This window comes from Schistocerca nitens, chromosome 1, assembly GCF_023898315.1.
Source record: "Schistocerca nitens isolate TAMUIC-IGC-003100 chromosome 1, iqSchNite1.1, whole genome shotgun sequence".
In the NCBI taxonomy this organism is placed as follows: Eukaryota; Metazoa; Arthropoda; class Insecta; order Orthoptera; family Acrididae; genus Schistocerca; species Schistocerca nitens.
This window is the reverse complement of record NC_064614.1, coordinates 556,062,772-556,074,994: the sequence shown is the minus strand read 5'-3', so window position 1 is coordinate 556,074,994 and position 12,223 is coordinate 556,062,772. Positions and strand designations below refer to the sequence as shown.

Here is a 12,223-nt window from a genome sequence, read left to right as displayed (position 1 = left end):
CAAGAATGTGGCTGAATGGAAAGTCTTCATTCCAAATCGCAGACAACATTTATACCAGAAATTGTACTACTATAGATCTGAAAAACCAGTGTATTGGTAGTAGTATTTTGTACAGGTAACAAAACCTTACACAAGACCGTAGAAGTCTACGATCGCTTGTCGCTTTTTCCAGAGGGCCAAGATCATCACATATGATGAAGTAAACACGCAGACGGTATTTGTTTCTTGATATATCGGAAGAGAGAGAGACAGGATAAAATTTTACTGAGTTCTCTACGAGATGAAGTTACTGAAATTTTTATTTTTCGTAGTTTTAGTCAGTTGTGTGTTGCAAAAATAATGGAGAGAGAGTCACTATGCTGACAATTAAGACTCAGACACCCTAACACTGTTGTACGTTTAGCGTGGTAATCACATGAATACGCTAAAGGATATCAGGTCATGTGCAGGAGGAACATTTACGGTGAGTCATACGATATCGATGAATTATTGGTGTTACGCTTCTGAATTTCTTTGTTCAGTCCATGTATACTTTGCATGGGTATAAATTACTTCCTGTATGTTAATTTTTCTCGTTGTGATAGCTCTCTAACTGTCAGTCTTCTAATTCACGGAACTGTGCTGTCGGAAGGTGATGGGATTTCGAGAGAATTAGAAAGGGTCTTCAACTTGGCAGGCGACATCTCTTACTCATTGAAATCAGATGGATTCAAACGCTACATACCGAAAACTGGAAGATAGGTGAGAATACAGCAGGGAAGCGATACTAGGACGATGGGAAGGGCTGTTGAGAGATGAGCTCTACACCATTTCTCGTAAGTATTGCAGGCAAACATATTGCAGCCACTCCCATATGCATCGCGAAGTGACCGCAGTGAGAAAATTAGGGGCCAATACGAAGGTTTCTACAGAGGGACAATCAGCAACAGAAGTTCGGTGTTTTGGTTTCTCGATAAAGAAGAGACAACATTCTTCCGTGAGTTTTATGTGCCTGTAAAAGGATGGACTGCCATTTTACTAGCAAACTAAATTTATATCTAAATGCTTACTTCGCAAGCCTTGGTACGGTGTATGGCGGAAGGTTTCCTGTACCATTAATAGTCATTCTCTTTCCTATTCTACTCGCAAATTCAGCAGTGTCAGGAACTAGGTCACGTGACGAGGTACAATGAGGCTAGGTTAAACTAGCGCCCAAGAAAAGAAGCAAGAAGCTCACAATAAGTATGTGACCGATGTTATGGATAAATGTATTATCAGGCAGCAGTTTCTATGGCATTACGAACAGTAGAAAGAAATACGAACTTTGCGAAAACTGCACAGTTTTTGTCAAACAGAAATGAGCTTCAAAGCTAGCAAGGAAACCCTTAGAAGCAATGTTCTGTCTATGGATTTTCGTTTTAGAAGGGGTCAAAATTAACGTTTTGTTTTGTGTGGACGAGAGGACATTGTTGCTAAAAGACCATACTTTCTCAGGTTTTCGTCAGAATCAAAGCGACCAGTACTTTACTAAGATGAAACATGGATTCACACGCATCATAGAGTAAATAAATGTTTGCAAAGTTATAGTGTGCGAGTAGTATTGTCAAACAAAAGTACCGGTCAGAGTTTAATTGTTGTTCACGCAGGCGGAGACAGGTGTTTCATGGCTCAAAAACCAAAACGTCCGACTATCACTCAGAAAAGGATAGCAAACATTTTCAAAAGTAAGTCGAAACCCAACTTACGCCAAGCTTATTAGCAATGTCTTTATCCCTTGTAATTACTCGCAACGTATTTACCCATTCAGAATACTTCTAGCCATTGTAGGTGTTGGACATGTTTGGCTGTAGTAACGTTCAACCATTTTTTTCTCCATAATGTGGGAAGAATAAAACACTCGGAAACTGCCATTGAAGGCCTTAGCAAAATTGCTTCAGGCTTAACATGTAACCACAGTATCGAAAACTGCATTCGAATTTCCAAATTAGATTTCGTCTTCTGCAAAATTAGTTGTGAGTAAACGCACGGTGCGTAAATATAGGCTGGTAGCGCTCCGCTCATAAGAATACTGGCGTGTACGCCAGACTGCTTCCCCCTCTCTGCTCCTCCGGCGTGCCCCAGTGGCGAGGAAGAAATTAGTCCTCCTCCCTCCCCGTGTTCAACAGAGTGGCCGGCAGGTAGCCGAGGCGCCATACCACAGTTCCCGAAGCCGCTCCCTCCGAGGTTTGGTTTCGAATCCCCTCTTGGGCATGAATGTTGAGTTTGTCCTAAAAAAAGAGGGGGGGGGGGCGGCAGATTTGCCGCCCGGGGCGGCAGATTTGCCGCCCCGTGCGGCCGCACGTTTCGCACCTGCCTTGCGCCGGCCCTGACTTAGAGGAAATATAGCCTATGCCATAGTGTTGAATAGCATTCACACAACAAGTAACGTTTCTTTTGCGATGTGAAAACGCATGTATGGTCCGATTTCTTCTATCTTCGAAAATTATTCGCATGAAAGGGAGGAATCTACATTGCGTGTGAGATGTTCGAGGTGTATTGACAAAACAACATACCCGTTCGGGATTTTTTAAACTGAGGAGCCTGTATCAGGAATTGACCTGCCGTACACAGCCCAGCTTCTGGTGCTTGACTCATGGTGTACCGCAGACGGTCGCTAGAGTGTTCGGGCTACCAGAAGTTGTGGATTGGCTTGGCCTCCGGCAAGCGGCAGTTCTCTGGCCGGTCGTCTCTTCAGACAGACAATGCACTCGGTAGATGGCACAGGACTAGACTGGAGGTGTCTGGAGGTTGTTGATCAGTTTTCTCTTTCATATTGAAACACTGCGTTCAGGTAATTTAAAGAGCACTACATTCGTAAAAAATAACGTACGATGTATTTCCCGAGTTTCTGTTGGCTAGGATGTGGCTTGAGATTCGGAAATAGGTATAAGCGTTTCTCATGCTCCAATGATGCTGCTACAGGAGTCGTGCATATAGAGGCAGTACGGTAGAGGCGCAGTGGCTCGCTGTGTATATAACATAAGTGCAATGTGTGTTCAGTGTCGTCGTTCCGTGTAGCTCTCATTACCGTTTTTAATTGTCCTCTTCGTGCCGTCAGTGTTCATGTGCTACGTCTTTGTCGAGTGTGGATTTTATGTAAACGTGCCTCGTGAAACTAAGCTTTTTTTATGTATTTTAATTCCCATTGTCTCCCCTTCTGAGGTGTAAACTTCATCTTTTATCCCTGTATTCTACGTATATAGCGTCCTCCTGTGTTGTTTTATGTAGTCTCTTGGACGAACAGCGGCGAATTGTCCTGCTGCCAGCCCAATGCTGCTCATATGGGACAGAGGTATGAAAAAAGAAAAGAGGCACAGTGGGACAGTGGGTTGCTGTTCTAATATTATTGTTACACATCCTTATGTTCCTCCCAGCAGCAACTATTCATTTGTAGATTGGCAGGAGACCAGTCTTCTGTACTTTAGTGATTGCTTGCTGCCCTATCATTATTACCCATAGAGGGCTATTGGCCAGATGGGCTGGAGCAACTGTCCAGTGCTAGACTAATAGCGAAAATATCCACTCGATATCTAGCAGTTATCAACGAAACAAGATGGAGTTAGTGTCTACTGCTCGATTAAAGATAGCTCAAATTGTTTAAGTAAACAATATATCGCACTATGTACAAAATAAAGACTTGCATCAGTCCAACATCTCAGCACAGACTGACCAAATGGAGGATGGGGGAGAGGGGAGGGGAGTGGAGGTGATTGTGTTGTGAACTAGGTCAGTTGGTCTCCAGACCTCAAGATGAACGCATAAAATTTGATATTCCTGCCAAATGAATTTGAATTTCCCGCCATTTTGAATTTTTTCCTCAAAATTTCAATTTCCGACCATATGCATGGGTGTGGTTGTGGGTGGGTTGTAGGGGAAGGGTGAGTGGATGGCGAGGGTAGAGGGAGGGGAGAGGAGAGAGGGAGAGGAAAGGTGGGGGAGGGGAGGGTAGAGGAGAGGTTAGTATGGGTTGGTAGGGGTGAGGAGAGGAGAGGTGGGGAGGGATGACTATGGGCAAAAAAATGGTTCAAATGGCTCTGAACACTATGGGACTTAACAGGTGAGGTCATCAGTCCCTTGGAACTTAGAACTACTTAAACCCAACTAACCTAAGGACATCACACACGTCCATGCCTGGGGCAGGATTCGAACCTGCGACCATAGCGGTCGTGCGGTTCCAGACTGAAGCGCCTACAACCTCTCGGCCACTCCGGCCAGCTGACTAGGGGCAGGGACCTGTGCCAGTTGGAGAAACCCCATGACGTCATCTGGATGTGGGGGTAATTAATTGGTCAGCTATATAATTTGCATAATTAGTTTGATGTAAAAATTGTCTCAGAAACCCCTTTGTCTCATTATTCAGAATGTCATCAAAAATTGCCTTTTATTTGAAGTAACAGTTCACAATCTTGTCAGTCTGGGATCCATAGATAACAGGACTGACAGAGAAAACAGAGAAGAAATAAAGAAGAGCAGCACGCTTCGTTGCAGATTCACTTACTAAGCCTGAAACGGAGATGCTTCGCCTACTGCATTGGCAGACGCTGCAAGAGAGGCGTTCTGTATCATGGTATGGTCTACTGTTAATGTTTCGAAAGCGTAAGTTCTCAGAAGAGTCGACCAACATACTACTCCTCCCCTATGTATATATCATGAAAAGGTCTTGAAGATAAAATCAGAGAGATTCGAGCCGACAAAGAGGCGTATCAGTAATCACTATTCCCGCGAACTAAATACGACTGGAACAGAAAATGGGGACGTGAGAATGATACAAAAAGCAGCTATTGCAACACATCGTAAGGTAGCTCGTGGAGTAGAGGATGTGGATGCAGAGGTTGCTCGCTACTTGCAACATTAAAATCTTCTGGAATTACGATGGCAACTCGCATCTGCGATCAGATTTGAATCACTGATGCCTATATACAGCCACTAAGGTACTATTCCATGTTCTACACCCATGAGCCATCACTAGACAGATGCTCGCACCAATTACATCTTTTATGTCTTCATCCCGTATACTTTTGGGTATACGAGTGGTTTTTCCTGTCAGAGAATGTCGTCTTCCTGTCCAGTAATAACTATCTCGTATTATAACATTTTTGTCACTTATTTTTGTGCCTTTTTACCTCGTTCAGTTATGTGAGCTTCATTATTAATCTATTTGTGTGTCTTTATCAAAATACAAACACTTAAGTACGTCTGTGGCCAATTTTTACTTACATAGAGTTGTGCTACCCCCTTTCGTCCATACTCTATCATCACATCTGATCTCCTCCATAGTTACAGTGCAGACAAACTTGTAGTAAGAAATGAATTAGATGCTTTAGGCATCGTCAGGGCAAGGAGTGTGGCAGCGGGTGCATGTTGTTTCCGAGCCACACGTTTGAAAACGCAGTTTCAGCTGTTAACAAGATCAGAAGGAGATAAACCTAGTTATAGACTCCATCACGCCCGAACGTTGCTTCATCGGTAAACAATACAGAAAATGGAAATGTAGGATGCATTTCACACTGTTCCAGGTACAACTGCGAAAACTGTGCTCTGGGTGGATAATCAACTGGTTCCAAGTTGTGGACACGCTGTAAGTGAAATGGACGTAACAATTGCTCTCGAAGGACTGTTCTTACATTCGTCTGATTCCTCCCCATGTTACGTGCAATTGCACGAGTGCTGATTGAAGGATCCCGCTCCACATGCTGCAAGACAGCTTCCTAAAATTGCAACGTTGTTCCCGTGCGACGGCACCCCTGTCCAGGTTATGTGCTAAATGACCCGGTCTCACACAGACGTTGGTACACAGCATCAAAAGTCGTATGATGCGGGATACGGCGATTAGGATATTATTGTCGATAAACCCGCTGTGCAGCTCGTCCGTTGTGGTGCGCTATGTAGTACGCACTCACTCCAAGAGTGTCGCTCCATTAGTAAACAGAGACAATGCACTACTACAGCATTTGCCTACAACTGAAGAGCGAATACGGCATCAAACTACTGAAGATCGTAATACGGCCTCTATCAACTGAAGAGCGTAATACGGCCTCCAGCGGTTTAAATAATCCTCATAGGAAAAAATGACATTAGGGAAAAATATTTGTTTTGATGTCCCCTACAACCTCCCAGAGTTTGTCGGTTTAAATACTTTTCAGCCTGTATACCACTCATGACAAACAACTATGTGACACAAATTGTAATTACAAAAAAGTCATGCTCGCACAGTTCTTTATCACACTTTACACGTTTCAGAAAACCATCGTCTGGCATCAGCTATGGGACAATGTACAGAATGTATAAAAAATAAGTAGCACATAGTCTACCAGTATAATGCATGATAATGACAAACACTTTACGTGCAATTGTTTCACACTTGTATGTAGATCTAGTTTTAGGCTCAACAAACTGAGCACGTGGTTTGTTTGTAGTAACACAATGGTCATGTTATAAAACTGCGTATTGTAGTACAGTAGTCAGTTCAATGAATCCAAATGTCAACGTGTCTGTAGCGTATTAAACTGTCAAAGAAATAAACTACATCGACAGAAAATGTAAGCATTAACCGAAGACATTTAGAGTAAATATACTTAGATTACTTTCCCTGCAAAACGCCATAAGAACTTGTACGAAAAAGATTTTTATTCTTCTGACAAAATAAAAGTTAAGTGACAATACATTGTGCATCGAAATATAGCAATGACAGAGATAACTTAGTTTTGCAAAGAAAATAATCCAAGTTATTTAACCGTCGATGTCTTTCATTAATGCTTACACCATCTGTTGGAGTAGTTCACTTCTTTGAAACATTAATACGCTATGCAAGTTTGACACTTGGATTTGTTGAACTGACAAACTGCGCTACCATACGCAGTTGTGTAACATGATCTTTGAATTACTATACACAGTCCATGTGTTCAATTTGTTGAGCTATATGAAGAACTGAAATAACTGTGCATTCAGTCTTTGTCACGATCATGCATTATATTGGTGGCCTACGCGTTACTTATTTGTTTATAACGTCTGTACATTCTCCCATGACTTACACTCCACCTCCTATCTCAACACATTTTCCAGCACCAACCCCTCCCAGATGATGATCTTCACCCTGACATCTACTCCTCCTACCAACTTTAACGTTACCTTCCCCCCCTCCCACTCCTCATAACTCCCTCTCCCCTCCTCTTCCCTTCCCCTGAGCGGTTTTTCTCCCTCCTCCACTCCTATCCCTTTCCATTGCACCCCTTCTGCGTCTCTGTCCTCCCTTCCACCTTGCTTTCCCTCTCCATCTCCCACCCTGCCCATCTCCTACCCTTGGTGCGCCCGCTGACCCCCCCTTTTCTTCTCATCCCGCCCCCTCCCGCACTGCACCTTGCTCTCCCCTCTTTTTCCCTCCTCTCAGGCCTCTGCCTCAGCAGGTCCATCCCGGCAGTTTTTATTCTTCATCATGTGTGCTCCGTCTCTTACAGTGGTTTTAAAGTGTCTTTGTTCTGGAGTGTTTTAATACTGTGGCCAACTTTTAACCTGTGCGTGTGAATTCCGTGTATTTTATGTGTTACACGATTCGCCAACTGTGTCTTTTAACTATATGTCGACTTTTTTAACTGTCCCACAATGAGTGTCTCTGTGTCAGTGTATATTTTAACCCCCATTATCTCCACTTATTCTGTTTTTATGTCCCCCTTTTTATCGCCTTCATATGTGTAGTCTTCCCCTTTTCTTAATTGTCATGTCCATTGGCTGAGGAGTGGCAGATTGTGCCACTGCCAGGCCTCCCCTGCCCATAAGGGGCAGGGAATTAAATCACAATAAAGAAAAAAAAAAGAAAATTCCACAGCTTACGTTTGACGACAATTTTTTCGAGACATGTAACATGAAATAAAGCAATGTGTGATTATGACTACAACCTAATCGCAATTTGTGTGAAATCTGAACCGTCACCTTCCTCTACTTTGGAAGAATTCCATGCCTCAAATAGTGGAAATAACTGTAGGTTCACACAGAAATGTTCAAATATTTTATTGTAAAATGCGATCTATAAATTGAAACTTAGTATAGATAATACATGTGCATTGCTTGGTATTGTTAATTACATACAAAGATTGTCGAGATACTGCAGCCTGCTTTGATTCATAACTCATTATCAAAGAGCTGCTGAATGACATCTGACAATGACTCGCTGGCTGTCTGCTGGCAATGAGGCTGTTGGGTGAGAGCATCCAACTAACTTATATACGTCTTTGTGTAGAACTGAAAACTGTGTAACATTTATGAAAATAGCATAGACTTTCATAGGCAGTTTTAAGTACCTACGGGTTATACTTAGTTTTTAGTGTGGAGCACTGAAAAATGGCTGTGAAAGGACATCTCCAACGGAAATATACTTTTTTCATTAACGACAGTCACCAATATCCAACGGTATTGTATGGCAAGGCCTTTAACAGCAGCAATAAATGCATCTGAAGTTTAGCATTTCTCTGTAATACCTGAACATTTGTTTACAAAAGTTATGAGACATATCACAGTTTTAAAAGCAGGCTGATGTTTTTCAGTCACATGGCTTTTTATTTTCTGCCAGAATCGTTAAAACAGTACAGTTGATGCACATTGTAAGAAATCACTGAAAAATCTCGCCGCTAATGAAGCCTGGAGGAACTGGTCACTTTCACATTTCACATAATGAAATCAATGAAGTGGCCAATAAGTTTGTGAAAAAAGGTGATCTTGCCTCTTATGAAGTTTGGTAGAAGTGCTCACTGTCACATTTCACACAGTGAAACCAGTGCAGTGGCTGATATACCGATACAATCTCTCACTAAACAGTAGAAAATCACGTAAATATCCGTAGACTTCATGATACCAACGAGATTTTTCTTAAATTTACCGATAATTTGCGTTACGTCGAAGAACATGTGTTGGTATGGATGGAAAGAGAACGTTGTAACTGCACTCACGTTATGTTTTCAGCACTTCGCACCATCGGTAGTTTAAAAGAGCAGCTGTGATTTGGTACCAGTTCACAACATCACTCAGGCAGAGTGTATTTTCTTACAGGTGACATGTATGGAGTCTGTACTGGAACTGGTGATTATCACCTCGGCTTGCAGAACAAAGTGCTGAATACGGAGAGTCACGAGACAACTATCGATCGTAAGCTCCAATGAAAGCTTTACAGTTGGGGCAATAGTGGTGTTTCCCCTGGCAGCTGTCTACACAGTACGGGATGCAGCAGCACCTGAAACAGGGAAAAAATCTTTGTGCAAGTCTAAATACATGTGCGGTGACGTATCACAAAGCATACCCACCTACTGACAAAAAAAAAAAAAAAAAAAATCCCTCATCTTTGTTTACGATGCGTGTTCTGGTGAAGTATTCAGTCATCAAGATATACAGCTATTACTAGGAAAGATCAGTGATGATGATGGAATGAGATACAAATAAATAAAATTAAAAAGTCAAGGCAAGTAAAATGCGTATTCAGAATTATATGAAAACTTCTAAGGAGACTTCAGCCACCTCTTATCCTTCTTGGTAGAACTGATACTGCAGTCGTAGGCATCCACTAAGGGAGGGGGGAGTGGGGGTCGTGGAAGAGGAACCACTTGACATCACCCGAGTGCAGAATTTATCCATGCTGCAGAATTCTTGTGCTATTACAGTAGCTGTAACAAGTGATTTTACTGAAGTTCGTGGGTAGCCTTGTTTTGAATTACAGTTCTCAGTGCCATTGGAAACACTGTAGCTTTTAGCCGTCTCTACATATCTTTGCACTAAACCATACAGTTTCCTACGACTCGGCGGTGTTTTGGCGTCGTTCTACAATGAAGACAGGATACATCTGGCTTCGATTCTACAAGGATCGTTCGATCCGCGGAACATTGCAGATCTCTCTCTGCATTCCACGCTGTCTGCTGGCTATTCACTGGCTCCTCCTGACGTACACATCATAAATATAGCTGCATTATATCTAGCACTGGTTCGTCCCCAATGCCCAGAGGAGCACTCCCTGCTCCCTCCCTTTATCTCTCTTTCCTGTGCCAGCCTCCCTCTACAGCTCACTCCAGTATTATGGAAGTTATTGCCCTGTGTCGTAAGACATGTTTTAGCATCCCCTCCCTGTCTCGCTTTATGTTTGTGTACTCCTCATATCTTTTACCTCGCCAATTCTACAGATATCCTCCTTATTTCTTATGGGTCTACCTAATTTGCAAAATCTCTCTATAGCACCACATTTCAAGCCCTTCGATTCTCTCCTTTTGAGGTTTGCCATCTGATGTGTCGGCAGCTGGGCCAACACCTTGTAGATAGAGGTGGCTTAAAAGGCACGCTAGACTAACGCAGACGGCGTGAAGTACTGGAACAGGATACGTAATTAATGCTATGAAGAAAAGTACGTAGCTGGTATAATACTTATCTTTACTCAAGCATTGTGGTACATCGCACAAAGGAGACTTTAATTACAATCACTGTAAGGCTAATGGCGCCTTGCTAGTTCGTAGCCATTAACTTAGCTGAAGGCTATTCTGTCTCTCGGCTAATGAGAGAGAAAGGCTTCGTACGTCTAGTCGCTAGCTCTGTCGTCCGTACAACTGGGCTGAGTTCGAGTCAGTCTCTCGAGACCTGCCTTGTGGTGGCGCTAGGTTTGCGATCACACAGTGGCGACACGCGGGTCCGACATGTACTACAGGACCGCGGCCGATTTAAGCTACCACCTAGCACGTGTGGTGTCTGGCTGTGACACCACACCATCAATCCATGATTCACTACCATACAATTCTATGCTCCAGTCGTACATTCTCAGAAATTTCGTCCTCAAGCAAAGGACATGTGTTTTGGCCAGACATGCCTCTTTTTATGTGCACTCAACGTGATGATTCTAATACCAACCCTCTGTCTGTACGTGATCTTGACTTCTGCCAGCTTGCGGAAACTATATTCAGCCTTAGGGACCATAGTGATTGCAGAAGACGTTGGGCAACATGGTCATGATATACAGTAAAATCAAATACGTCATCTCGAAATGTAACACACAATTTTCTGCGCCAAAGGAGAAAAGAGAAAACAAAAAACAGCGTGTACTTTTCTTAAAATTCAAACAACTGTCATCCACAGTTGCTCGATTCCGATAGCACGGCTACATCTTTGAGCACGTAACTCACTGTCATGGCCGTATAACAGCTCGTCAAACTGGGGACAAGAGGACTACAAGTCGTGAAGAGCTGGTTATACCGACTAATCATACTGTAATTTCATTAGGTTTACTTCGTCATTCTATACTAATGCTAGTTCTGGGTTAGACTTCACAAGATCAACTCAAAACATGTAGTTTTCAATACACATTTTGCAACCTTAATTAATTACAATCTCGTTATAAAAACAAAGACATGGAAGTAAACGAAATGTTAGGCAGGATGTGGACGAAATGATTTTACAGCCTCTGAGAAATATGGTACATTCCTGAAACTAAAGAAAAATCCAAAAAAATATATAAAAGTTTATTGACTATATGTCCCTGGCTTCCGCGACTCTATGATTGTTTCTGCGTACGGAATAACAGCTGAATGAATCGGTTGTCTTAGATGGCCTCACAGATAACACTCCAAAGTTCTGAGGTCGGGACGGTTTCAAAACCATGTTACAGATCCACCGCTACTTATCCATATGTCATCAGAAATGTATTATAACATTTTCACGCATGAACCACACGCTCCACCTATCATCCAGTAGCTTGTCTGGATGAGTGTTATAAATAAATTCCTTCTAGAGAGAGCCTATATGACGTGGTGGAAGAATATATGGAACTACGAAAAGTCACCTGTGATTCTAGACCAAATATTAATCTAAAACTGCTACTGAATCCTAGCCTAGTTGAACCATGATAATTTTCATTTGTCTGCAGGAAGTGGCTGTGTTTTATCGCTTCCAAATGTAAACAACGCTGGAGATAAAAATAACACATTGGAAGTTTGCAAAAGTTTTCTAACGATCGGTTAAGATCAAGTGAAAGATTCCACACCTGTGGAACAGAATACGGATACGTAATCTCCAACTGAATTATCCTCCTTATGTTGAATCTAGATCTTCTACGGCGCTCTATTGAACTCATTCTTCCTGGCCTGGGCGCTGTATTGAAGTCATTCTTCCTGGCCTGGTGTACGAGCAAATCTTAGTCTATCTTGATCCTGGATTTGTGATGCTACGGATAGTGTCTTAGCAGCGC

The 12,223-nt window shown here is 42.5% G+C and overlaps 1 protein-coding gene across 1 annotated transcript in view; it reads right to left on the bottom strand.

Annotated features, from left to right (window-relative positions):
• Positions 1 to 8,545: 8,545 nt before the first annotated feature.
• Positions 8,546 to 12,223, bottom strand: part of LOC126254498 (lipopolysaccharide-induced tumor necrosis factor-alpha factor homolog) — a 154,272-nt gene continuing 150,594 nt past the window's right edge. Inside the window, exon 6 of the mRNA XM_049955316.1 lies at positions 8,546 to 9,256. Within this exon, the coding sequence (XP_049811273.1) occupies positions 9,145 to 9,256 (112 nt within the window). The 3' untranslated portion in view covers positions 8,546 to 9,144. The remainder of the gene's footprint in view (positions 9,257 to 12,223) is intronic.